Source organism: Venturia canescens, chromosome 11 (genome assembly GCF_019457755.1).
Source record: "Venturia canescens isolate UGA chromosome 11, ASM1945775v1, whole genome shotgun sequence".
Classification (NCBI taxonomy): domain Eukaryota; kingdom Metazoa; phylum Arthropoda; class Insecta; order Hymenoptera; family Ichneumonidae; genus Venturia; species Venturia canescens.
The window spans coordinates 7,556,826-7,583,987 of NC_057431.1; the positions used below are offsets into that span (position 1 = coordinate 7,556,826).

General features: G+C 36.8%; 2 protein-coding genes and 1 long non-coding RNA gene across 4 annotated transcripts in view; all 3 read left to right on the forward strand.

The window, feature by feature from the left end:
* Positions 1-7,984, forward strand: part of LOC122418409 (uncharacterized) — a 134,002-nt gene extending 126,018 nt beyond the window's left edge. The window contains exons 4-5 of the mRNA XM_043432582.1: positions 6,938-7,073; positions 7,435-7,984. Coding sequence (XP_043288517.1) covers positions 6,938-7,073; positions 7,435-7,507 — 209 coding nt within the window. The 3' untranslated portion in view covers positions 7,508-7,984. The remainder of the gene's footprint in view (positions 1-6,937; positions 7,074-7,434) is intronic.
* A 5,242-nt stretch (positions 7,985-13,226) lies between these two features.
* Positions 13,227-15,269, forward strand: LOC122418094 (uncharacterized). The gene is made up of 2 exons (XR_006262431.1): positions 13,227-13,424; positions 14,306-15,269. It is a non-coding gene; the product is annotated as an uncharacterized lncRNA (long non-coding RNA).
* A 2,380-nt stretch (positions 15,270-17,649) lies between these two features.
* On the forward strand, positions 17,650-23,371 carry LOC122418091 (torso-like protein). 2 transcript variants are annotated; one of them, XM_043432123.1, is made up of 4 exons: positions 17,650-17,961; positions 18,911-19,318; positions 19,415-19,599; positions 20,638-23,371. In XM_043432123.1, the coding sequence occupies exons 2-4, from the start codon at positions 18,955-18,957 to the stop codon at positions 21,028-21,030; spliced, it is 942 nt and encodes a 313-aa protein (XP_043288058.1). In that variant the 5' UTR covers positions 17,650-17,961; positions 18,911-18,954; the 3' UTR covers positions 21,031-23,371. The 2 variants fall into 2 exon arrangements, with proteins under 2 accessions (XP_043288058.1, XP_043288057.1); XM_043432122.1 differs by having other exon boundaries at positions 17,651-17,961; positions 18,911-19,599.
* The last annotated feature ends 3,791 nt before the right edge of the window (positions 23,372-27,162 follow it).

Sequence of the window (27,162 nt, forward strand, 5' to 3'; positions counted from 1 at the left end):
TACACGCTATACTTGTACGTGTCTACTCGATACGTACAGGGTGTCCCATCAGGGATAATCGTTATCGTCAGACTCAATCGAGAACTTCAATAGCTGAAAGCTCTGTTGCCTCGCAATCATCCAATCTCGATCAATTTGTCTGTTGAAGCAGTTGGGGGTGAAACGGTTACAGATATAGCAAAAGTGCTAAGGACCAAACTTGTAGAGAACAAAATTTCCTAGAAAAAATTATTGAACAAAATTTTTCTGTCGTTGGTATTTTGGTCGCAAAATTCGATCGAAAAAGACATGGAATCGCTCGACTAACTAGGACTGGCCCCTGCAAGTGTTTTCGAAGGCTTCCTGTGGCAGCAGGATTTCAGTCAGAAAAAAAGCTGCTCGGAACTATTATTTATAAAATTTCGCCCTCCACGAGTCTGTTTCAATGAGTTTTCGCTCGGTTTTCAACCGTTTTGACAGTAAGCGAAATGGAAACTCACGTTTTCATCTTCAACAAAGTTCATAACCCATCAGGAAGGTGTTCCAGCGTGAAAATGGGATTGAACTTTTCTACTTCGTATTTTTATTTCTCCACTGATGGAAACGATCCCCGAGGGAACACCCAGTATAAACGCGTATGCTTGTATAAAAGGAATTCAGAGCGTACAGATCTCTGGTGTTATCGTATACTCGAGTGGCTCTCATCGGGATTAATTAGCGTTGAAGAACGGCCTACGTAGTCGAACGAGTGAGCCGAAAACCTCCGATATATTGGGAACGAGTGAGACAGGTAACGAAGCAAAGCAGAGGGAGGAAGACGAACGGAAAAACGATCGAGAAAGCGTGTTATCCGAACTCTCCAAGTTTTTCCACCTGTTCGATTTTTAATCTTCGACCAATCAATCCTATCAACAGTACTATTCCGATCTAACGGTTCAACATCGCTGCTGACTATCGGAATTAGTGTTTCTTAACCGAATAATCGATAACGATGAAATTTGTGTTTTTATTTTTTTACTCAAAATTAAAAACGAAAAAGTTTTTTATCGTTTTGAATATTTCTTGTGCCGGAAATTCATTGACTTTTCAATGTCACAAAGTTTCTACGGTTGAGCCAAGCGAGGTGATTGGTAAGAGCACAAAAAGTTTCTATTCTGATAGAATGAAAACTTGGAAACGAAAAATCTTCAGAAGCGATGGTTTTTGTGAAATTTCTTCAACCGTCAATCTGGCCCACCTCTCTTTACAGTATTCCGCAAATGGGAATTTCATTCTTGTAAATTTGCAAATGTTGCATAGGCGATGATGGATTTCAGGTCACGCAGCAGGCTCGCACGTGCTTCGGGCCTCGCTCATGTACGTTTTGTTCGTTTGTTTGAGAGCGCGGACGTCCTATTGGCATTAGAAATTTGTAATATCGAATCACAAGCTGAGCCATCGAGGAGCCGAGGCGTAACGCCGTTCGGGTGATTGGATTGCCCGGGCATTTCGGTCATCAATTGAATAAACGTAACATTCGACTGATGACGGACGCGATTAGATCCGGCAATGAGGGACGGAGCTGATGTCGATGTAACGACGGATTTTCGAGGGGCTTTCGAAAAATGGTAAAAAAAATTTGTTGAACTCGATGGAAATGCTGAATTCAAATCCTTTGCTCAACTTTCTAAATCCGAGGAAGTGCTTTGGAAAAAGCGCCCACACACAAACGATTGTGACGTTGGAAATTTTTTGGAATTCGTTGAATTTTCAAATTTACGTGAATTTTGAGAATCAAACGGGATTTCAGATCGTATTGATTTTGCCTGTTCGCTCACCAAAACGAAATGTGTTCGTTCGAACGTTGGTTGATGACCCAGCACAATTTTAGCTGACTCACTCGTTGGTTCCCTGGCGTTTTAGTAAAAAGAAGTTGTCTCAAATAATTCAAGCATGAGAATGATAACATTTTGTCAACTTTTCCAAGAATTGGTGAAGTTACAAAGCAATTAATGTACAATAAATAAGTTAATTAATTTTCCTCCCCCGTTTATGAATTTCCAAACACATAAGTAATAAATGCAAAAAGTCCATATACTTGTCGACGTTTTATCCACGCACCAAGGAGTATACGAACGAGAGATTTATCGTCCGCAAAACCAAAACATATCACACACCCATGTGACCACGAACAATTTGACAAAGGAAAATATTGCGCCCGCTTTTCGCCTCGTTGAACGGTTGCCCCTCTCGTGCTGAATAATTGAAGAAAAAAAATAATAAAATGGCGTGTATGCAAAACTTGACCACCGAAGCCCCGAGGGCTTACAGTTTTCATTGCTTTTATTTCGTATCCAAATACTTACCAATGATGAAGAGAATATCGTGCGAAGAAATATTTTTGATGATGAAGCTTTTTAGTGACGTATTAAAAAAACACAATTAAATACTTTTTTCTCCTCAATCCTTGTCGCGAAGAAAGTAAAATTATTTTTTACTTTCGCTATAAAATTATCGCTATTATTGTTACAATGTTTCATGAAAAAGCTTCATGGTTCAGTTTTTTTCTCAATCTTTATTCATCGTTTATTGAGAAAAAAATGTTATTCGAGACGGTATCGTCATTCGCATCTCCCCAAGGAGCTCTACTTATTTATTATCGTCTGTTTGAGTACAGTGATACAAGAATTATCTCCCTTAATACTCAACCCCTTTTTCTTTCTCAACGATCCTTCATCTCCAAGATGCTCTCAATTCCAGATCATCTCAGTTCTCGAGTTCTATTTCGTGCTTCTCTCTACTCTCGTATATCTGTCTACACATATCAATGTAGTACAGCTTTGGCCAAAAGTATTAAGCACCCTTTGAGTTTTCTCTGCAAGCGAGGACTCGAATATCTCGAGAAGAAACAATTCCAAGTCGATTTAATGTACGGGCTTGCCGAGGACGATTTCAATTTCGTTTTTTATTTTTATTTTTAGTAGAAACAGAAATTTAAAGGCAAAATGGAGCTGGAATAATTCACTTTGAAAGCTCGTTCGCGTTGAGGTAGGACATGCCCGAAGGATCCTATTTTATGGGTGTCTAAATTGGCTCGATATTTACTCCCTCAATTAAAAATATAATCACTTTAAATTAATGCCAGAATTGTCAATTGGAAATTGAAAAATAAATTTATTCAACCTACCTCATGGCGAATGAAATGACAAGCCATTAATTAATCGTGGATCCATCACTGACTGAACCCCAAATTTTATTCGTCCCTGGCGATAATACTACAGTTTTTTATGTTAAAAATTTATTAAAAAAATGTAAATAATGATGTTAAAAGTACTAATAAAAAGACAAAAGGCCGTGACAGAAATGACCCAGGCCAAGAAGAAACAAACTTACCAAATAAGCAAATGTGAGGTCGTACGAGTGCTCATTACCAATTTCCTTCAATCTTTTACGTAACATATCTTTATAAAATTCATTCGTTACATGGGATGCAAGATAAACGATTTTTTAAGCATAATTCTTACAACCCTGTGTATTTTTCTTCCCATTCAAGCACGTTTATCCCAATAATCAATAAGACGAAGCCTTTAAAATTTGATATGCCGTCAGTCGACTAGCCATTCAAACTCTGTCTAAATTTCCAGACTTTCTTAAGAAAATCGCCTCGTACATAAACTACCTTAAATCGACCTACGGTTGTTTTCCCCCAATCATTCGATTTTCGTCTGCCAAGAACCCTCAAATGCTGTCTAATACTTTTGGCCAATCCTGTACATTGATGTACAACGTCGAAGCATCCATGTACTAGAAGATTGAAAGATTGGCTCGCTCGTACGAGCACTCACCTCATTTTCCTTTAAGAGAATATTTCAGTTCGCGAGAAATATTGTTTAATCACCCCCCTTCCCCCTTCCCCCCTCCCCCCCAAGTACTGGTTTCATCCTTTCCCATCATTTTTTCATAATCCAAAGACAGATGAGCGTTGATACTGAGCTTTCTACGAAAGCAATAATTGTTTTGGCATCGCCGTTTTACCGCTCTGTGCGTGAGGCTTTGCAACTCCGCGACCAAACGTCCCTGAAATGCTCTGGCGCCAAAACGTAACGCACCCCGCAGATCAGTCGAAGCTCAAATACAAACACAAATACCAGCATTTCCTTCTCTAAATGGACTATTCAAAAGAGTGCCACGCACAGGTTTTTCAAATCGATTCATTGAAGTTCAGCGTGGAATGGTGTCGAGAGCTTCGTAAATTTATTATATTACGTGTCCCTACGATCAACTGGCGACCTCGACGTCAGCTTCGCACGTATTTCCTCATGACTTTGTGACATACCTGTAAAACGCAAACTTCTACTCTCATAATTTGAATCGAAAAGTGAGCTTTATATAATCGATATCGTGCAAAGGATACGTGTGGTCGTCAGCAAAAAGGTTTCTTTCAATCGATTCATTGAACATCCGTAACGGAAAGTGTCTACGAATTCATTTTGCTTAGCGTGTCAACGATCAATAACAGTTGAACCCCACGTGTCAGCATCGTATGGATTTTCTCATATTTTTTAATATACCCGTAGATTGTAAAGTTATCCTTGCGTTTTCGACATGAGAAAGTCCGCTTGCAAATCGATATCGTTGAAAGAGTGCGTGTAACGCCGAGCAGCTACTGCGGTTCTACAAAACCTCATCACCCCCCTTTTCATTATGAACTTTAGGAAGAATTACAGTTATTGCATTACAGACAACGTCGAAGCTTTCGTGAACTAGGAGTTGAAAAGTTGGCTCGCTCGTACGAGCTCTCGCACTTTGTTTTCTTTTCAGAGAGAACATTTCAGTCGCCGAAAAATATTGTCCCATCACTAATACAGGTTTCATCTTTTATTCCCATCATTCTTTCATTATCCAAACACAGATGAGCGTTGGCGTTGGGTTTTCGTTCACCCACGTCAGTCTACAAAAAATCTTTGTAATTGAAAGTCAATTCTGATTTGTCATCCATGAATGAATAAAATTCGAGGCTATATAAAGTAGAAAAAATAAAAAATTACTCGATATTCTCTTTCTTCCAGAATTTTTCCAACGAATCTCCCATAAATATTCCAAAAAAGGGACCGTTTACTGACAATATTTACGGTGACATTTATTCCAATAAATATTGTCAATGAACACTTGTTCCCGTTCACACGACACGATGAACCGAATTGCGGATTGACCGTCGATTTTTTCTTGGGGATCGTTTGCAATAAATTTTCCTTTCCATACCACAAAATTGGAGCTTCCTAACTGCCAAATGACAACGTAAATAAATCATCGAGAGATAACGATAAATCAACATATCACAGTGCCAATGAATTTCACGTTTGTATACCGTAAATCGATGCAGCATTCGTCGCTCGTTAATGTTCCATAAAACGACACGAAATACTTCTTAATCAAAATTCATTTTCATTTGTTATTTTCCCATGGAAAACCATTGGATAAATACTTTTTAGCAAGCGTGCATTGAACTGATACCACTAACAATCATCCCTCTGCATAAACAAAAAGGGATTTTCACTGCTCGATGTTTCAATCCACTTTCGAATAATATTTTCATTTATAATAAAATTTTGAATAAAATACAATATCTCTTGAAAAATTGATAGAAAATATATGTTTTTTAATTAAAAGAATTTGTAAAAAAAATGAAAGTAAGAAAAAATATACAGCGATGAAGGTTCTTTTGTAGATAAATTTAAAAAAAACCAGTCAAATTAATTCTTTAATGTAAAAATAACCCAAACTAAGATTTATTTTCTCGAAGCAAAAATAATGAAAATTTTTTAATTTTCGACTTTTTTTTTATTAATCCCAAAGCGACACCACAAGTGTGCATTTATTGTGCGCAAAAAAAACGTGATTGTGTTGAACGTCAAGTCTTTGTTCTCCTATTTCAAGCTGTAAGCATATTCATCTTTCGTTCCCCCGTGATGCTTAAGTGCATTTCCGTGTCCGCATTTGTACGTGCAGCATCCAAGCAGAGTTCTCAGCTCGAGAGTGGCAAAACGTAAGTTCGACCACTGTAATTAACAAAAGTTCAGTTAGCTTCTGGGATATCTTGCGCTATGGGAATAATTTCCGTAGCAAAGATTATGAAATTTGAATCCAGCTGATGACAAACTCTCGTAAAACTTGGTTCGAAATTTCCTGATAATGTTCACTCGTTTAATTATTTTTTTCATTCATTATCAATTTCATTTAATTCTTTAATACGGAATATTAGATAAAATAAAATTCCAAAACATTTAATATCAACTATTTTCACTATTTTTCTGGAAAATGAACAAAAGTACATTTTTTTATTATTTTTTAAGTCAGTCATCAGCTCCAAGTTTTCCGTTTTACTGAGCCAGTTTTGAGAGTGAAAATTCTTGGTGTCACTGGTCGTAATTAGCAGAAAGTTCAACAACACAGCGAGCCAATTACGAAGTGAATTTTCCAGTTCGGAGATTCGCAAGAGCCTTAAATTTTGTGCATCTTTTCATGATTCCGTACCCTTGTCCATTTCACGTAATAAAAGTACTCCCGAGTCCGTCCTTGCTCCCGCGTATGTGACGCCCACGTAAATTGAACAAACGAAACAACGCGATCCAAATACACGAAGAGCTGTCCTGTCAGCCCGAGTTTTCCGTGAAAAGCGAATGGAAAATGGCTTTTGAGGAAAAGCATGGCGAAAGAAAGAGAAAGTTTGAGAAGTTGGAGGGAAGGAGCTGAAAGGGGAGTTCGGCGTACATTTCAGGCAATATATCGAGTTAAACTTACTCGAAAACCACTTTGAACTTGTCCCATAAATATCCGAGATTCTTAGGACGCGACGGTTATCCACCCCCCCCCCCCCCCACCCCGCGCCCTTTGCCTTCTCGTCTCTTCTCACTAACCTCTTTCTGTGTATTCTCTCCCGCGATTTAATTCTATTTGACCCATTCTCCTTTGCTCGCAGTTACGTTCAAGAGTGAAGGAAATATTTCGCTGCAGTCGTCGCAACACTCGAACACGAATAGTTCGTGTTCGGCGATGGGGATCTTTGGTTCGAGACAGAATGAGCTGGGATTGTGGAACGAACGTTCCCATGCACTGTGAGAAAAGATTTTTACTTTTGCAATTAATATTTCCGTTGCATCAACGAATTGTGTGGAAGAAATAAAATTTGAGGGATCAATAAAACTTGTGTTGATGGAACTAAAATATTATTTTGTTCACTATGATTTGTGGCCCAATTGAAGCTCTGGTTCAATCAGCAATAAAATGAATTTTTACGCTCAATGACGAAACGTTTGTTTATCTTCTCGTAACGGTATCAAGTGAGAAACTTGCTAAATGATCTCGTCGAAATTTCGGAATTTATTTATCGATAAATGTTCATTTCGATTGTTAAAAATGAATTGTAATAAAAACTACATTCGTCAGTCGATTATAATCAAATGCATTCTGTTCCAGGTCCCAGTTTTCCACAAAGACGCTCACAGATCTTTCGCCAAGACTCTCCCTGAATCACGGCCCAGTTTTTTAAACGCTTTGGCCAGAGATTTCGCTCACACCCATTACCATGGAGCCATCAAAAGAGCGAGTGGCAACCGCACCGTCGAAGCTTAGGCGAATGAGCATTTGCACTCAAATTACTACGCTCGTCCTTTTCGAAAGCTATTTTCGAAAATGCTTACAGTAATTTCACGAGGATTAAGCAAATTTATGCACAACTTCAGGACGAAGTTATTGTACAGTCGAATCTACGATCTATGCTGGCTTTCTTCAAGAAAAATGATCGCAGTAAAATCCAGGATGCACTCATGCATAGATTGTATTATAAAGCATTAACTTTGTTGGTCTCACTGAAATTTGAAAAATCTACTTGCGCACCAAATCGTTATGAATATGAGTTTTTATTTATTTTTGTTTTTCAAAGTGAATCATTCGTGTGATGCTTTCGATAGATAAATTTTTCAACTCGGGGATTAGACGAAATTACGAATTGTTTTGGCCTTTGATATTTTTGTTTGATCGACGATTTTCGTGTTAAGACGAGCGAAAATAACGAGAATTTTTTCCACAGTGATGTTCAAAGTTTTGAAAGTTTAGTGCAATGGTTAACAAAATACTTTCAATAAGAATTCGTGTCAACTTTTATATTTGTACAGTCTTTTATCGCTAGTGGCATCTGCGGGGATCGTGATGGTTACCATCAATTTGTCGATGGCAGAGAAAAAATCGGTATTTTCGAAAAGAAGCGTACGCTTCGCTCGATTGTGAAACCGAATAGAGTGTACACAAATTTCATTTGATAAATATCAAGGTCACTTGATGATCGAATAAAAAATGATAAACATTTGAAAATCGTTTGAATGGAATGACGATCGCCAGCTTTACAAATAGCTAGATAAGAGCCTTAAAACTAAAAGTGACAGTTTGTCGATGGATGTTTTCTTGCCACTAAATTTCTGAGTTCGCGTTTGTAGACTGAGTGAGTCAATCAACGATGATAGATTATAGAAAAGCGTATATTGTTACTCAGACAGTAGTTTGATGGTTCGAAAGGCTGGAGGCCGGCACGGTCGAAAGCTGTGCAAATAACTACGAAAATTACCATTAATAGTGTGGAAAAAATTTTTAGAAAAATGCGATCGCTCTTCTCAAACACATTTCTGACGAGTGCTCAGACAAAAATAATACGGAGCTTCACAAAAATCTTCCAATCAAATTACAATTCCGCGGAAGATGTCAATTACAACTTCACTAAAACCTGAGCAAACGAAAATTCATAAATAATGAATATCTTTGTTCCACGAAACAGCAATGAGAATAAAAAATGAGAGACCGAAAAAATGCCAATGCGAAAAAAAAATTTTAAACGAAGAAAAACTAATGGAAAAAAAAATGATTTTTGCCTACTTTAGAGGATTTTACCGAAAATTTGTCAAGTGTCGATGTGGGTCTTACACATGCGAATGCCAAAATTCAGTGGCTTTTGTGTAAGCGGTGTATTTGCTGACGATAACGAAAGTTCAAAGAGTTTCTTGTACTCGATTTATTACTGACAAGCAGGTTAAATTTCTATAACTAACGGCACCTTAACTAGCTGGATGAATGGATCATCGGAAAAATTGAGTGCGACTCGTCAATCTCATGAGGCGACCTCGTTGTAAAACTCTGCATTAAAATGTAAATGAGCTATTTTATTAAGTAGAAATAATGAGTCACAAAGAGTCGTTGCGGGTTGGACACTTACAAGGAACATCACTTTGGTGTCCCCCTCCGATTTTCTTGAAACTGCTGTATGTGAAAGAGCATTCGAAAGTAAGAGACACGTATTTTTTTTTATCGGCGGAAAAACGGTTTTAAGGGGTGAAACCACCCTTGAAAGTAAGGCATGTCAGGGGGTGATTTTGCAGTTTCACCAGCAAGCACTCAACAGATTTTGATAAAACCAAAACCAAAATGTTTCTTATCTGAAGTGATGAAAAGTTCACCCTGTGCACGAAAAAAAAAAAAAAAAACAGGGGGTTAACCACCCTTACATTCTTATATTTCTCACGCCACAATGAAAAGGAACGAATATGATGGAATGAAACGGGTTCTATTTCCATGAAAACATGAAAATAAAGTTCACATGTTTTTGCATTTTTGCAAAATAGCAGTCTTAAGGGGGTAAACTACCCCTTTTTTGAATTTTCGTACTGTATGTGGCTTATTTCTGTTTTACATGTTTTTGCTGATTCGAAATATTATAATAATTTCGAATCAAGATTTTCTGAGGTATCAAAGTCAATACAAGACTCTGAAAGTGTGAATCTCCCCCACTCGATTTTCCTCTTTATTCGCTATTTCAAAATTTCTCCCTGCATTTCGTTCAATTTGGTTGCTCTGCATCGAAATTACGAATTCAATAATTTTAGGAACGTATAATGATCGTATTGACCTCAATCTTGGCGGGCAAGGGAAGGAGGAGGGGAGCCATTTGATATTTACTACGATTCAACTTTGAAGTCTGAATAAGTCTATGCTGTTGATCTTGTTTACTAACGAACATTTTTTAAATGAAACTTCAATACACATTAACAATTCATTAACCGTCTCATAGTATAGAATCGGATTTTATTAGATAAGTACATATATCGAAATAAAATATAATAAAACCTATCATTTCCAGCAATTATGGCTCATACGTTGTACAATAATGATATTCATCAAAAAAATGTTTCAAACACAAAGATTTTTTGCACCATGCACATTTTATAATCGCTATATTATTGCAACCAGGTATTTCACAGTGTGTTTTTGATTGACCGAACCCAAAATCAACAGGATTTTCGAAATATTCCGGTTTTTCCGTAATATAATTACTTTTAAACCATGAATATTTGAAAAGATTGATATAGCGTGGAGATGACAATTGATTGTGGGCCAAAGATTGCAGTTTGATTATATTATTCCTCAAATGTAAATTTATATCAGCATCCACTAATAGAACACTATCTGAAAAATGTCGTACAAAATTTTTCCATATCCTGAATCCAAATACATCAAGCGGTTGAATTTTTCCAGTTGTACCTTTTGGGATAATCATTGTGATGATTTTTTTATCATGAGGGGTGGCTTCACGTACAACTTTGGGGCAGTGTCCACTCCAGGAATCAATCAGTAATACATTGTCACTTCCAACATTCGGAAAAAAAACTTTTTCCATCCAAATTTTAAAATGATCTGTAAACATATAACAAATTATATATTTATAACTATATTTTGGAAAAAGTTGATGCACCCTTAACGATAATACGCACCGGAAGTAAGTTTCCCAGATTTCGATGCTGTTACTATGACGTTATCTGGCTTAAACAATTCGTTCGTTACTCTCGGTCCAAATTCACCTTTTGCCTCCTTTAATACTATGAAAAGTGGAGAAAGTAGTTTCCCGTTGGCATTTATTGTTGGCTGAATCGTGTAGCTATGGGTCGTTGAAGACACTGATTGTACAACGCATTCAACTTTTTTCGATCCTTCCATCGCTAAAGTTCGTGCTGAATGGATTTCCAGTTGAAAACCGCTTTGGTCCGAATTATATACATTACTTGACCCATACTTTTCTATTAGTAATTTAACATCTTGAACAAATTTGTCCGCATTTGTTTGCAGAAGCGCTTCTTCCTCCACAGTTTTTCTCGTTATAAATTTATTAATTTTTCTGGAAACAATGCGATGCGATTTCTTAAATTTCCATAGCCAGTTATGAGAAGCTTTGAATCGTATATCTTCATGGCCTATTTCTTTCTGTGCCTGTAGAGCCCACTTTCGAAGGTCAATATCATGAACAATGACACCCGCGTCTACAGCAGTTTTCATATTCCGTAATGTGTATTCAGAAATTCGAGCAAGTTTTTCTTTATATGTACCACCCTTGTTCAGTTGTTGTGCCCAGCGTCGTAACTGCCGTATGGATTTTACAGATTTGTATTTTTGTTTGACGGTTTCAACACTGTAATTCTTTTTTTTACCAGATCTCCAATATTCAACAGCTTTTTTTTTATAATCATAGCTCAGCTCATCGTCACCAGAACAAGCGTCGGAATCGACATCATCATCCTTTTGCCATATCATATCTTCAACAGCAATTGCTTCGAACTCTTTAAATGGTTCTTGAAAATCAAGAGTTTCTTCCTGTATCATCTCAATCCCGTTGTAATCTTGCATAGAATCGATTAAAATTTTTTCGAAATTCTCCTTCATCTCTATTTCTGCATTATTAACAGGAGTTTGTGCAATGTTCATAGCTTCAAATGTAGCCAGTAACAATTTGATAACGTTGATTGGGTTGACTTTCATGCTGGTAAAAGTAGTAGGCACAATACACCAAAAGCACAGAAAAAGCACGCACGATTTGGAGCTCACTCAAAAATGCACTAGTACAATGCTAATGGTTACCGCCTTCGAAAATAAGTATCGAAAGAAAAAAATATTTATTAATCTCACGATGCCTGATAACGTTTTTATCTGATGCATGACTCAAGAATATTCGGAATGACTAATGTTATTCGGTGTGTGAGAATGCCAAAAATATCAGGTGATCATAACTACTTGATAACATTTTTATCTAGCACAAACACCGGGATCATATGTCTACGCCTCTATTTTTCCGCCAAAGTTATGAAAGTGTTTTATAGAGGCATTTTTATCTGTAGCATGGTACCTATTCATTTACGTGCAGTTTACAAGCTTTCTATGATCACCGAAAAAGTAGTTGTGAGAACTTCCCCCCCCCCCCCCCCCCCCCCGCCAAACCGACACCATCCAGGTCAATACGAGTTTTATATGTTCCTAAAATTATTAAATTTGTAATTTCGATGCAGAGCAACCAAATTGAACGAAATGCAGGGAGAAATTTTGAAATAGCGAATAAAGAGGAAAATCGAGTGGGGGAGATTCACCCATTCAGAGTCTTGTATTGACTTCGATACGTCAGAAAATCTTGATTCGAAACTATTATAATATTTCGAATCAGCAAAAACATGTAAAACAGAAATAAACCACCTACGGTACGAAAATTCAAAAAAGGGGTAGTTCACCCCCTTAAGACTGCTATTTTGCAAAAATGCAAAAACACGTGAACTTTATTTTCATGTTTTCATGGAAATAGAACCCGTTTCATTCCTTCATATTCGTTCCTTTTTATTGTGGCGTGAGATATATAAGAATGTAAGGGTGGTTAACCCCCTGTTTTTTTTTTTTTTTTTCGTGCACAGGGTGAACTTTTCATCACTTCAGATAAGAAACATTTTGGTTTTGGTTTTATCAAAATCAGTTGAGTGCTTGCTGGTGAAACTGCAAAATCACCCCCTGACATGCCTTACTTTCAAGGGTGGTTTCACCCCTTAAAACCGTTTTTCCGCCGATAAAAAAAAATACGTGTCTCTTACTTTCGAATGCTCTTTCACATACAGCAGTTTCAAGAAAATCGGAGGGGGACACCAAAGTGATGTTCCTTGTTAGTGAGCGTTTCGTATTTGCAGCTTGAAATTTGCAGTTCGAATATTTTTGAGATCGATCGACCTCGTCTTCGTAAAACTGCACTCGAGTTGCACAATTGTTCCAAAGATTAGATAGTACTCAAAAGGTGCTGTGAGTCACTCTCAGTACTGAGAATGAATTATTCATCATGCAAAGCTCTGATTTTGGTGGAAAATTTCACGAAACTGCCACCAGGATTTTCAAGGTCAATGAGCAGCTGCCAAAGACTCACTGCCCCACCAGACGCTCCGGCCAATCAGAGCTTTCGTTGAAGAGTGCAGCGCCACCAAGCGAGTGCCAAAACATCATTATCCCTTCTCCCCGATACCTACTCGAAAAGCCTTAAGAAAGCCAGCATCCTGTTTTTCATCGAATCTCGATTCAGTAGACAGTTGACAGCAGCATTTGAGAGTTCGATTGTTGACTTTACGGTAAATATTTACTTTATTCACTTTTCCTAAAAAGCATGGAAAATTATTTTTCGAGCATTATTAACAATAAAAAATAATATCGCGATCAATTTTAGGGAGGGGAAAGGTACAAAAACCAAAAAAAAAATATTTTGAAAAAGTCCGGAAGAAACTTCAGTTTCTTCGCTATATTCAAAGATGCGTTCCGGAGTCACCCAACAACGATTGTTTGTTGCTACAAATACAATAGAATAATATGAACGATAGTAAAGTTTACGTAGTATCATTCAATGGAATGAAAAAAAAAGTAAACAAAGGCATAATCTTCGCGTGTCTGGCCACAAAGTATGAATGTCAATGATTTCAATTTGAACAATATATACGGAATAATCATGTGTGACGGGTGTTCCTTGTCGCTTACAGAAGCAATCGTTAAATTTCAAACGGAATCTGAAAGTATAACTTTTTTGGAAAATCTCGGGGTGTTTGAACGGGAAGTGATCCTGCCGTGCTCGATAAAAAAATAACAGATTTTGGCGTTGCCAAAAACAGTTTACAAACTAAGGAATAAAAAAATCATATGTTGTTTTTTCCCGTTTTTCCTCCTTAAAATTAATCGCGATAATATTTTTTATTTATAATAATGCTCGGATGTGTGTGCGGAATCGTTGGATGGGTTTGAATATAGGGAAGAAACTGAAATTTCTTTCGGACTTTTTCAATATATTTTTTTTTTTTTTTTTCGTTTTTGTACCTTCCCCCTCCCTAAAATTGATCGCGGTATTATTCGTTATTGATAATAATGCTGGAAAAAAATTTTAAGACTATTTTGAGCAAAAGTGAATAAAGTAAATATTTACCAAATCAGCAAATATTATCAAGTGTTTGATCTTTCGTTGTAGGAGCTGATATAGCCAAGATGAATGTGAATGTTAATAACCACGACATTGTGAACTTCAGCATGCTTTCAAGCAATGGAAATTTTATATGTCTCGCCGCAAAAATGGAAAATGAAACATTTTTTGTTTGGATTAATCCTCCGGAGCTGTCTTCAACGACACCAAGATTGTGGCGGAATCTTGGATATGAATGGCGTCATGGCAAATTGTACTGGAGAAATAAACAACTGCCGACTCAATCATTATCAATGGCATTAGGCACGTTTTTGGTATTTCTTTCGGCCTCAGAGAGAGGAGTTATACTCGTTGATCATTCTTCGGAATCTGCAATCATAAACCTTCTTAAAGCCATTCAAGACACGGAATCAGCTGATATGTTTCGGAATATTATTGTCGGCTTCGCAGATTCTCTTTTGATTTTAAGAGCCAAATACCATGATCGGAAACACTTAAATCAATTCAGTTTGCCGAATCTATCAAAAGATCTACTTGGGAAAGCATATACAGGAGCAATCACCGACGTTTCATGCTCTTTGGATATTATGGCAGAGCTTACAACTCGAATCATAGAACCATCTGACTACGAAGGATTCATTACATCTTACGAAGAAGCCGTCAGTAATGAAACTATAGCAGAAGTATAGACTATATCTGTTGGTTCTAAAACATCGACGTTGTGAAATCAATATTTTTGTATTATTGATTGACGAATAAAATATTAACTGGTCTATAAAATTGCGATCTCTGAGTTTGGATATATGAACTTATTTTCATGATTACTCTCAGGTATTGAAAATTATTTTTAAAATTTATTATGTCAACTTGAAAATCGAAAATGAAAATAACGAAAATATTATTTCCTCGAGTTGCGCCGAATTGATTTTTTCAATGATAAAACATCAAACGTTCTGAGAGTGATATGTATGTATTATTGATTGACAAATAAAATGTTAACTGCTCTATAAAATTGCGAACTGTGTTTACTAATTTATTATTTATAATTACTTCCAATTTCTCAATATGAGAATTATTATTAAATTTATTAAATCCGAAATGAAAATAACGAAGATATTATCTATTCGAGTTTTTTTTTCAATGTTCTGCGTTTAGTATCTACCAGGTTTGTATTTTTCGGGTTTTCAAAATCTACGTTGTGGGATTTTTTTTTAGAATTGATGATATTGGATATTGTACTTTGGGACGTTTAACTTTTTATCCATATCCAGCTGCCAAAGACTCACTGCCCCTACAATGACGCTCCGACCAATCACAGCTTTCGTTGAAGAGTGCGGCGCCTCTTCAACGAAATTACTGAAAATTGGGATTTGAGTGAAAAAAATCAGCAAGTGTTATCAAGTGTTCGATCTTCCACCGCAAAAGATAACCAGGATGGATTTGGACTTGAATGTCAATGATTACAACATCGTGAACTTCAGCTTGTTTTCAGAACCAGTGCATGGAGATTTGGTGTATCTTGGAGCAAAAATGGCAAATGAAATATTTTTTGTTTGGATTAAACCTCCGGGATTGCTTTCAAAGATATCAGAATTTTGGCGAGATCATATGAATGGCGTGGTGGTGAATTGTATTTACGAAATAAAAAACTGCCAACTGTGTCACTAAAGATTGCTCTGAGGATGTTTCATACATTCCTCTCGATGTTAGAAAGGAAAGTGATCCTCGTTAGTCATTCTTCGGAATCTGAAGTCATGTGCCTCCTACGATTCATTTTTCAAGATACGGGGGAGCAGCTAATATGTTTCGACGTACCGTATTCGGCTTCGCAGATTCTTTTCTGATTCTAAGAGGCAAATACCGTGATCGGAAACACTACAATCAATTCAGATTGCGGATTCCATCAAGAGATCTACTTGGGAAAGAATATACAAGAGCCCTCGACGACATTCCATATACGCTTTGGATATCTTGTCAGAACTTACAACTCGAATCTTAAAACCATCTGACTTCAAAGGGTTCGTTACTACCTACGAAGAAGCTCTCAGAAATTAAACTATAGAATAACTATAGACTGTATCCGATGGTTCTAGAACATCAACATTCTGTGACCGATTTCTTTGTATTATTCATTGACGAATAAAATTTTAACTGGAGCAAAAAGTCTCCAAGTCTGAACTCGGTTTTACAAACTTATTCATAATTACATAATTCAAAATCCTAATTGACAGTAACAGAAATAATATTCCTTTGAGTGATTTTAATTTTTTTCTCTTTGCCTAATTGAATTTGAATTTTGACAAATCGACTTTTTAAAATCTTTTATTTTCAACGCTATGCGTTCAGTTTATGTCAGACAAACGGTGATATTGGATATTGTACTCAGGAATGTTTAACTATTTATTTATGCAGTGCATGTTCGGATCATACCTGACAAAGTCACGATAGTCTTTACTAAGAATTCATTTCGAATTTCCTTTGTTCAAAGCTTTTATTTTATTCGCCTATCGTATTCTATTTTCTTAAAAAATGATTTTCTTTTATTATAAATGAATTGTTATCAACTGTTTGTCGTCAAATTATCGTCGTATTTGATATCATTTTTAGAGAAAAAAAAATCCACATCAGTTTCAAAGCATATGCATCGTTGACAAAGTAATGGTTACAGCAATTATTTCTATTAGTTTAAGGCATTATTTTCAATAATTTGTTAAAGATCAATTATTCCAAGACGAACTGGCAGCAACGTAAATAATGAGCCATGATAATGGACTTGGGTTGACAGCACCTCAAAATCGAAGTGTTTGTTGACGAACATCGGTCCGAAAAAAAAATGTCGCTAAGATAGGGAGCGCTTGCGCCGTCTATTGCTAAATCATTATTTTCAAGGCACCAAAAGTTAGTAATTTTTTCAACTCCGTGACATGATTTTATATAATATACTGAAAAATGTTTGGAACATTTCGACAAACGTAATGTGATGAGCACACCAAATAGTCCAACTTTGCGATTTTTTTCTAAATAACTGTACTGTGGATCGTTTGAAAATTTGACAAGTTAATTAGTAAAGGGATCGTGAACGTTGACAAAAAATTTCATCTCAGTGACATCGTTTCGTCCTGACTCCGCGCAACAACCTTAATGATAAACGTGACATGTGTGATTGTTGATCCTTCTTTTCTTTGTTTTTAAGGTAGGCTTTTAAGGTCCTTAAGGTAAGTTGAGAAAAGCTTTGGCTTAGGCTCTCGCCGAGGCGGTGAGGAAGAAAATTCTCTATTCACATTCACTATAATTTACGTTTAAACGAAAATATTGTGGCGCAATAAATATACCGCCGCAAATATTATCGAATTCAAGGTTTCGAATACCAAGGTTTCTTCTACAATCTACGTCTTTCTTTTGTTGATAAGGTATTTTCTAGTAGAATTCAATATTGATAGACATGTTTGAACAGTTTTTTTTTTATCTTCAAAGTATTTATTTTAAGGCAGCTGCTACCAACACACTGAAGCATTCCGAGACACCTTTTTGCTCCCCAAGACGTGATGTTCCTATAAAACGCAGCTTTCCTTCGAGTGCTCAGGCAGAATGATAAAAGAAGCGGCAAAATAAGTTTGCTTTCGTGGAATTGTGAAATATCGCTTTCTAGTCTTAGTCGAACATCCAACGTAATTATCACTGAGGCAACAGGCAATTTTCCGAAAGTAAGTTGCTTCAAATATACACTTGACCAGAATTTTATGTTGAAGAAGAGAATTAGATGCGATCAAGTTTTGGTCGACCCTTGACTTGTGAAAATTGTATTTTCTACAATTACCATTTTTGACCTGAAAATATTGACGTTACTATGGCATCATTTTGAAACGGTTCAATTAAAAAAACTGACTTTGTTACTGTTACTCACACATTATTAGCAAATGGATCGATTTTTGTCCAAATTTGAAAAAAAAAAAACATCATACCACGTACTATGGTATGAGAACATGTATTTTATGGTGGCAAAAGCCGATAATAATTAAAATTTTGGTAAATTCGAAATTTATGAATTCCTAAAAATATGTCGAATCAGGGCTGCAGCTGAAATCTTCTTCTTTCGATGTGTGTGCGAAATCGTTGGGTGAATCTGAAACACCTTGCTTATATTTCGTCTTTTCATTTTTTCCCTCCCCTTCGGGATTTTGTTTTAAATTCATGAAACGTTTACTTCTCTCCTCCCTACGAAATTGATCGTGATAAAAAATGTTGAAAAACACAATTCAAAGCAAAGGTCATGCGTCAACGTAATGATGCTTGTTACAAAGAAAAAAAAATCAGTCCGACTGGTTTAATCAAATTCTAGCTATCAGTGAACTGGTTCGAGTCGAAAGAAAATTAGCAGGAAACTGTAAATTCGAAGTTGGTTCAAATAGTTTCCGGGGATTCGTTACCAGTTTAATTTTCACGAGTCATCAAACCGAAACCGAATGATGATCGATCCAAAATGATGAATAGAAAAAATTAAAATCTAAAGAAAAACAGAAAATTCTGGGGCTCCGTCGACAAATAGTAGGCTGATAATAAGAAAAGAAAAAAAACAGTTTTTCACGAAGCCTGGGACATGTCGCAACGATCGATTTTCTCGACTAATCGAAATTATCATTATTGCTTTTCCAGGCTCCTTTTAACGCCGAAAATTAAGATTTAAACCGAACAGTAAGATGAGAGACCTTAAGCATCTGCTTTTACTTGCCTTCGCAATAATAAACGGCATCGGAGGGTCACATTCGCAGAAACCTCCTTTAGGCGAAGGCACAAAAGTGTGCGGTAATAACGATTCATTTCGCAAAAACGTCAAAATCAATTACAAAAACGAAGAAGGGAAATGGCTATTTCGTCAGCCCTCGGTCAAGGTCTTCAAGGACCTTTTTATTCAGGAGCAGTATGCTCCTCTGGATAGTCACGCGATCCACGATGGTGGAGTTTCCTTGGAGATGTGCAACAGTCTCGAGGATTTGTTTCGAGCTCATTTCCGTCAATTTCAGTTCGAAGGGTTGGAGAAGCCTTGGCAAATTTTCACTAACGGTTGGTCCGACGATGACACTGCTGAATATTTCGGAATCCCGCATCGGTACTTGAACAACGTGAATTTTTGTTACCTTCTTGTAACGATTCAAAAAGAACGTGACAGTAAACAGCTTTGGGGCTCGATAGAGGATTATAAAGTGGACGACTCTGTTGCCACTGAAGTGAACAACATCGACGCAAGCTGCGACGTCCAAACGAGGAACAGAATTTCCAGCTTTCTCAGTGACGTTGGCTCCCATTACATTCACTCTTACACTACTGGAAATACCCTTTATCAGGTGAGAACGCGCTGATATTACATTTTTTCCGATTTTTTAAAACTTTTTTTATTGGTTCAACATTTTTTCTTCATTCAAAATCTATTTGTTTTTAATTAATAATATTATTAGTTATTATTCTCAATTATTCATATAATTAATAATTAATTAATATTTTAAAAATAAAATTTATCAAACGTCGTACTAAAAATATTGTATTCAGTCTGTCTGTTTGCTGGTCTCAAACATGAAAATACGAAAATGGAAGGAAACCATCGAGCGAAGTTAAGGGGGGTCTTGCTTTAGGAAGTAAAAAAATCCATTGTTTTCGGGAACGTTTTTAGATAGACGCGAAAATAACTCATCGTAGCGAACTTTTTGGTACGTTTCTAAGATATTTCAAGGGCACAAAGACATTTTTTTAATGTGTCAAATACTAATTTGTACATGGTTCATGTGCTAAGTTTCATTGTCGAAGTTCCTCAGGTGCGTACAATGTGGAGATCGTTATTATTATCTGCAACAAAAATTCCAATTTTGTTTTTCATTTTCATGTATTTTCCTTCATCATGAACCTGCAAAACCCCAAAAAAATTGTGAAATTTTATATTTTCAGAGAACTGAAAAAAGAACGTTTCTAAAGAAGAAGAATATCACTTCAAAGTGCTGTAAATATAGAATTTCACAATATTTTTTGTGTGCACAAACGTACATTTTGAAAGTGCACGTACAAGTTAGTATTTCTCACACTAAAAAAAAAGTTTTTGTGCTCTTGAAAAATATCCTTGAAACTATATCGAAAAGTTCGCCATCGTGAATTGTTTCTGTTTATCTAAAACAATCGATTTTTTTGACTTTCTGAAGCAGGGCCCCCCTTCAAATAAAGTTTTACTGAAGAATGTTAAATACCTAAAACTTATTGGGTTCCCACCAGGCACGCTAGTTTAGTCAACGAGATTGCTTTCCAAGTATATTTTCCGTCAACATAATACATTTTATTGATGGCTTTCTGTAATTAGATGATCTCATGGAATGATGTTATTGTGCTTTCTCTTGCAGGTCTTAGTTTACCCAAAATCTGTTTACAATTCCTTCACTATGGAACCTTCCAAAGATAGATTCGTAAGAAATTTGGCAAAAGATTACGAGCGAACTGAATACCATGGAACTATAAAAACAGCTAGTGGAAATCGCACCGTCGAAGCTTGGGCGCATCAACATTTACACGTTAATCATTATGCTAATCCTTTCGATGTGTTGTACGATTACGTGTATTGGAATCGAACGAAGTTTCAACAGCTGAGTAGGCAGCTCGAGGAGGAAGTTATCGTCCAGTTGAATCTCCGATCGACGCTTCCATTGTTCAAAGAACGTGCTCAACGCAACTGCGTTCAGGAAGTTCTTGATGACGAATTGAATAATTCCATGTTTTCGGGCAAGAACCCGACGTAATTCGTTCCCCCTGGTAAGGATTGAATTCGGGTTCGAGTGGATTCTTCATGACGTCGGAGAGGAAAGATTTGGAATAATTTTGCAGAGAATATTTGTTATTTAGAAAAAGCCTCAGAGTTGGTTGGGTGGCTTTCATGTGCAAATATATGAAAACCAAGATCGCTGCTGATAAGGATAATTATAAGATAATTATGAGCAAAAAGCGAGAATCGATTGTTAGCAATTGCTTAACGATAAGATTACAATGAATAGCAAATGATTATTGTTTACACACGAATTTGATAGCTCGCAAGGCCGGAGTCTGGGCGGTCGAAAACTTTACAAATAACGATGACAATTACCATTAGCAGTGAGAAAAAGAAGTTGAGAAATATACGATCGCTCTTCTCCAAACACATTTCTGACGAGTGCTCCCACTAAAAGTAATAAGAGAGCCTCACATAAATCTTCCAATCAAATTACAATAACCCGTAAGATGCTAATTAAAATGAAAATTCATAAAATAACGAATATCTTTGTCCTAAGAAACAACGATGAGAATAAAAAATGAGAAACCGAAAAAATCCCTATGCGAAAGAAAAACTTTAAATTAAAAAAAAAATAAAAAAAAAAAACAATGAAAAAAAAAATGATTTTTGCCTACTCTACAGGATTTTGCCGAAAATGTTAAATGCCGATTCCAGAATTCAGTGACTTTTGTGTAAGTGGTGTATTCGGTGGCGATAACGAAAGTTCAAAGAGTTTCTCGTATTCGATTTATTACTGACAAGCAGATGCGATAACGACATAAATGTCTCGAAATTTCTATAATAAACGGTGCCTTAACTAGTTCAGATAGTAGTTGAGAGAAAAAGTATGAGACACGTGCCGATTAATCTCTCATGGGAAAAATTGAGCGCGACTCGTCCGTCTCATGAGGCAGGCGACCTTGTTGTTGTAAAACTCTGCATTCAAATGTAAATGAGCGATTGTATTAAGTAGAAATAATGAGTCACAAAGAGTCGTTGCGGGTTGGACACTTACTGGGCGTTTCATATTTGCAGCTTGAAATTTGCAGTTCGCATATATTTTTGAAATGGATCGACCTCGTCATCGTAAAACTTCACTCGAGTTGCACAATTGTTTCAAAGACTTAAAAGTACTCAGAAGATGCTCTGAGTCACTCTCAGTACCGAGAATGAATTATTCATCGCATCCAAAGCTCTGATTTTGGCGGAAAATTTCACGAACCTGCCACCAGGATTTTCAAGGTCAGTGAGCAGCTGCCAAAGACTCACTGCCCCTACAATGACGCTCCGACCAATCACAGCTTTCGTTGAAGAGTGCAACGCCGCACCAAGCGAGTACCAAAACATCATTGTCCCCCCTCCCCGACACCTCGAAAAGCCTATGGAAAGCCAGCACCCTGATTTCCATCGGATCTGCTCGATCCAGTGAACAATTGACAGCAGCATCGTATGCCAGGTGCCAGTTTGCATCGTCTGAAAAGTTTGATTGACTTTACTTTGAAGAATTTCTGTCCAGTCAAGGGACGATAAAATTGGGAAAAATCGGGATTTGAGTGAAATAAATCAGCAAGTGTTATCAAGTGTTTGATCTTCCACCGCAGAAGTTGATATAGCCAGGATGGATTTGAATATCAATGGTTACAACATCGTGAACTTCAGCATACTTGGAGCATATGGAAATTACGTGTATCTTGGAGCAAAATGGAAGAATGAAACATTTTTTGTTTGGATAAAACCTGAACATCCGGATTCAGAATTACCAGAAATGTGGCAAGATCTTGGATATCAATGGCATGGCGACGAATTGTACTTAGAAAATAAAAAACAGCCGACTGTATCACTAGAAATGGCTTTGAGAATGTTTTATGGATTTATTATGATGACACAGAGAAAAGCTATACTCGTTTCTCATTCTGCGGATTTCGAAGTCATGGCTCTCCTTCGAGCCTTTCAATACACGGGAGCAGGTGACATGTTTCGTGACTGTATAGACGGCTTCGCAGATTCCCTTCTGATTTTAAGAGCCAAATTGCGCGATCGGAAACACCTCAGTCAATTTGGATTGACGACTCTAGCAAAAGATTTACTTGGGAAAGAATATTCAGGAGTAGTCGACGAAGTGGCACTTCTTTTAGATGTTCTGGCGGAGCTTACAACTGAAATCATAGAACCATCTGATTTCAAAGGGTTCATTACACCCTACGAAGAAGCTCTCACAAATGAAACTATAGAAGAAGTCTAGACTGTATCTGACGGTTCTAGAACATCAACGTTCTGCAACCGATTTCTTTGTATTATTTATCAACGAATAAAATTTTAACTGGTGCAAAGAATTTCAAACTCTCAGTTTGCCTGTATAAACTTATTTTCGTCATTACTTTCAGTCCTTCAATTTGAAAATAATTATTCAATTTGAAAAACCACATTGAAAATCGACGACTGAGAAGAACAACATCGTATCTGAGGATGTGATCCAAAGACATAGTATTTCAAAATTTTTTTTAAGAAGATTCGATCGACAAACATCGTAGCTCCAGATAAGAAATTTGTACAGAACACTTACGGATATTTCAATTAAAAATTGTTCGATGTTATTGAACTCAAACACTTGATGGTTTCAAATCCAACAAGTTTTTATAAACGGAGATAAAATAAACTTTACACATAAGATATTATGGAGATAATATAAATTAATGTGCAGCTTCGATAATGTTGGCGGGAGTCAAAGAAAAAAAATGTTTGCTCACAAAAATATTGGTATTCGACTTTTTCAAATATTTCCTTACCAAAGTTCTGCGTTTTAATTCCACCAGGTGTGCAGTTTTTCAAAACCGACAATTCGGGAGTTTTATTCCTACAATTATTGCTAATGGATTTTGTACTCTGGGATGTTTAATTTTTTTAGTCAGCTATGCATGTTTAGTAATTTATTCCAGGCAACATATCAAGATCCTTCTGACCGAGAGCTAATTTCGAATTTTCTTTGTTCGAAGCTTTTCTTTTATTCACTATCTTATATGACGCAATTTTAAAATTCTGCGAAAAATTACGTCACAACGGTTTCGAAGGCCGATGGTTTTTGTCCAACCTTGTTTCATATCAATTGAAATTTTTTTCTCGAAATCGAGGCGAGCAGGAACGTGGGAATGATTTTATTTTTTAAGGCGTTATATTCGGCGTCGATTCGCAAAGTTAATTTACTTACCGCCAGATAACTTATTAACAAGAAATGGAAGATGGATGGGAATCGACCGAAAAAAAATCAAACTCACGCGCCACCGCACAATCCGTCAATCCTTTCGAGCTTCTCGTCGCTTAGTCTCGTCGTCCTCCTCCTTTTCCCCTCCATAACCCAATTTAATTGTGATCGTTTTAATTAGAAACTCTCCTCGTGCGCCAAATCGCTCCGAGTTACTTCGCAGCCAGTTATAATCACAAGCTCTGCATTGCTCGTTCGACTGTGCTTTGTGTATATGAGCATCAAGTTTATCGTTAGACCTGGGATAATACGTGTACCCTTGTATCGAACTTTCTCTTCCTCTTAGCCCTCGCCCTTTCCCTCCCGCAGTCGCCAGTTCACAGGAGAAAATAGTTTAGTTGCTTCGGCTGTGCATAATGCTTATTAGCAAAACTCTTGCTAAAGCGTTTCCTCTCCCCTATGAATAAACACCATGCTTGCACGTATAACGATAGATGCGAATCTAACTTCTGAAGAAACGTCTCAAATGGCTAAATCTTGAAAGAACTGCATCAGAAAGCAGGCCCCTTAATTTTAAACGAATTAATAACCTTGACAGAGGTTGAGGGCGGATCCTGCTTTAGGAGGCCTAAAAAGGGGGTTTTTAGAGGAATTATTTTGGGGCAGAAAAAAAAACGAGCGAGTGTAGATTATTTTCATAGATATTTCAGATTATTTTATTAGATATTTGAAGATTGTAAAACCAATTTTTCAAGAGAAAAATATTCAAACGCAACCGGTTTTTGTGTACGTTTTTGCAGCACCGTGCAATCGCAGTCTCCGATCCGGCGGGAAAGATGCAGCTCGTAATTTCCGTCTAAAATAAAAAAATAAAAAAAAAAAAAACCAAATATAATTTCAATTTTCATATATTTTTCTTCTACATGAACTTGAGAAGAACCCAAAAAATGGCAAAGTTAAAAATTTTTCCCAGGTTCGAAAAAATGCGCGTTTAAAAAAAAAAATCATTTCCACTTGCTAAAAAAATTGTCTCAAAATTTTTTCATTAATCTTTTTAATTAAAATGGAAGAGAACACAAATCTGAAGCCAACAAGCATTGGCTCGTTTTGATTGGTCGTCCAGTTTTCTTCCAATCACGCCCGCCAGTTTAGAAAAGTGATAAAAACGAAATAACACCAGAAAACGAACTTCAGTTTTCCATCACAAGAAATGTCAATTTTCAATTACTCACTGATTACTCGTAAAGCGATAATACTTACAGGCATTTAAAAAAATCCATTTTTTCAGCCCTCTAATGCAGGATCCGCCCTTAAAGAGCTTCCAATTTATACATGGAAAAATCCAATATTTTCTACACTCTTTTCTTTTCACGTCGCTCTAATTTTTGAATACATTTGCAAGTACGATTGACTATAAATCTACTAATTGTCACGGTGCTGCATATTTGTCACCGAATATATTCTCCTCGTGCATATCGACGTGTACCTACATAGATCCTGCGTGCCCCGAACTCGCAAGACCGTGAAGCGTGAAACCGGGTAATTTGCGCGTGGCTTTACTCACTGAATTCGATGTGTAATGGATAGCGATGTGTAACTTTATGTCTCCCTATCTGTGATAACGTCCGGAGGATACTTTGTCTGTTATTTATGAATAACGATCAAAATTCGTGCGTTCACACCCTCGTCAACGGAAATGATGGAAAATATAGATTTTTTTTGAAAAAACATAAATTATGAGAAATTTTATTTGAAATTTTTGATTTTTTGGTTGCTGGTTGATCGGAGAATCTTAGTTCCAAGGTTCTCTCAACGTGCTCTTAATCGGTCGATGAGAAATAAAATCAATTTGCTATTTTCACTCTCCCACTGAATTTCCTCTGTTTTATGGCGCTCCGCAATTTTTCCCAGAATTCGATATCAACTTCCGTTCGCACCACAGTGAGGGGAACAATCGAATAGAGATTCTCCAATGAACAGCAGTTTCGACAGCTCAAATAGCTGGCGGAATAGCGAAATTTCGAAAAATCACCAAATATAACGAATTTAGCAAATGGCGATAAAACTCTCTAGTTTTTAGGGTATTTAAGGGATGTTTAAAATTTCAATAAGTTCGAAATTTTCTCAGATTTCCATAATGCTCAATTTTTATTTATTATTGTCAGTAGCTTGAAATTTGGTAGCCATAAAAAAAATTGACTCACGTCATTATCTCATTTAAAAAAATGTATTTTTCATTTACTTCCATTTTTATCATTCACTGCCATTGACGTAATTTATGTTTTACGGTTATATACGAATGCGAATGTGTTTCGCCATTTAAGGAGGAGCTATCCCCGAGGCAAAAATCGTTACTTCGTCAAGCGGTGTTGCGCTTCCTGCATTCGAGGCTGGTCGGGATTTGGTCGGTGCTATTAGATCGCGTACACGTTTGCTACTTCATATTTGATTTGGAATTCTGGTGAAGCAACTGCGGAACGAAACGGACCTGGATTCGAGAGTTGGTTGAAATCCTCGATAGAAATCGCCAGTAGAAATTGGGGTGCGGTCAAGTATCGAGGGAAAATCTTGTTAAACGAGGCATTTTTTGTCGCCAGAAACTTGATACTAACCCAACGATACACCAATAAACTCGTTCGCCACGAAATAATGGTCAGAACATCGCGCAAATCAATTGAAACTATTCCGGCCGCGACGAGTGCGCCCCATTTCAGTGGGTAACTATTTCCATTCGGAAATTTCAAGTAATGAAAACGTGCGGTTATAACGTATATTTATATAACGAGAGGGAGGACAAAATAATTAGGTTAACAAAGTTTCACACTTCGCCAAGTGCTTCCGAAGCAATGCGGAGCTTGGAGACATAATTTTTTTCCTTTCTCCAGTTTCCATTTTGATAATTAATCAAGCAATTACTCACGGCCT

Excerpts from the sequence above, each read along its gene's own strand:
- LOC122418091 (XM_043432122.1), top strand. The coding sequence starts at position 18,955 with ATGAGAGACCTTAAGCATCTGCTTTTACTTGCCTTCGCAATAATAAAC. Across the intron at positions 19,600-20,637 it reads CTGGAAATACCCTTTATCAG|GTCTTAGTTTACCCAAAATC; the intron begins GTGAGAACGCGC and ends TTTCTCTTGCAG.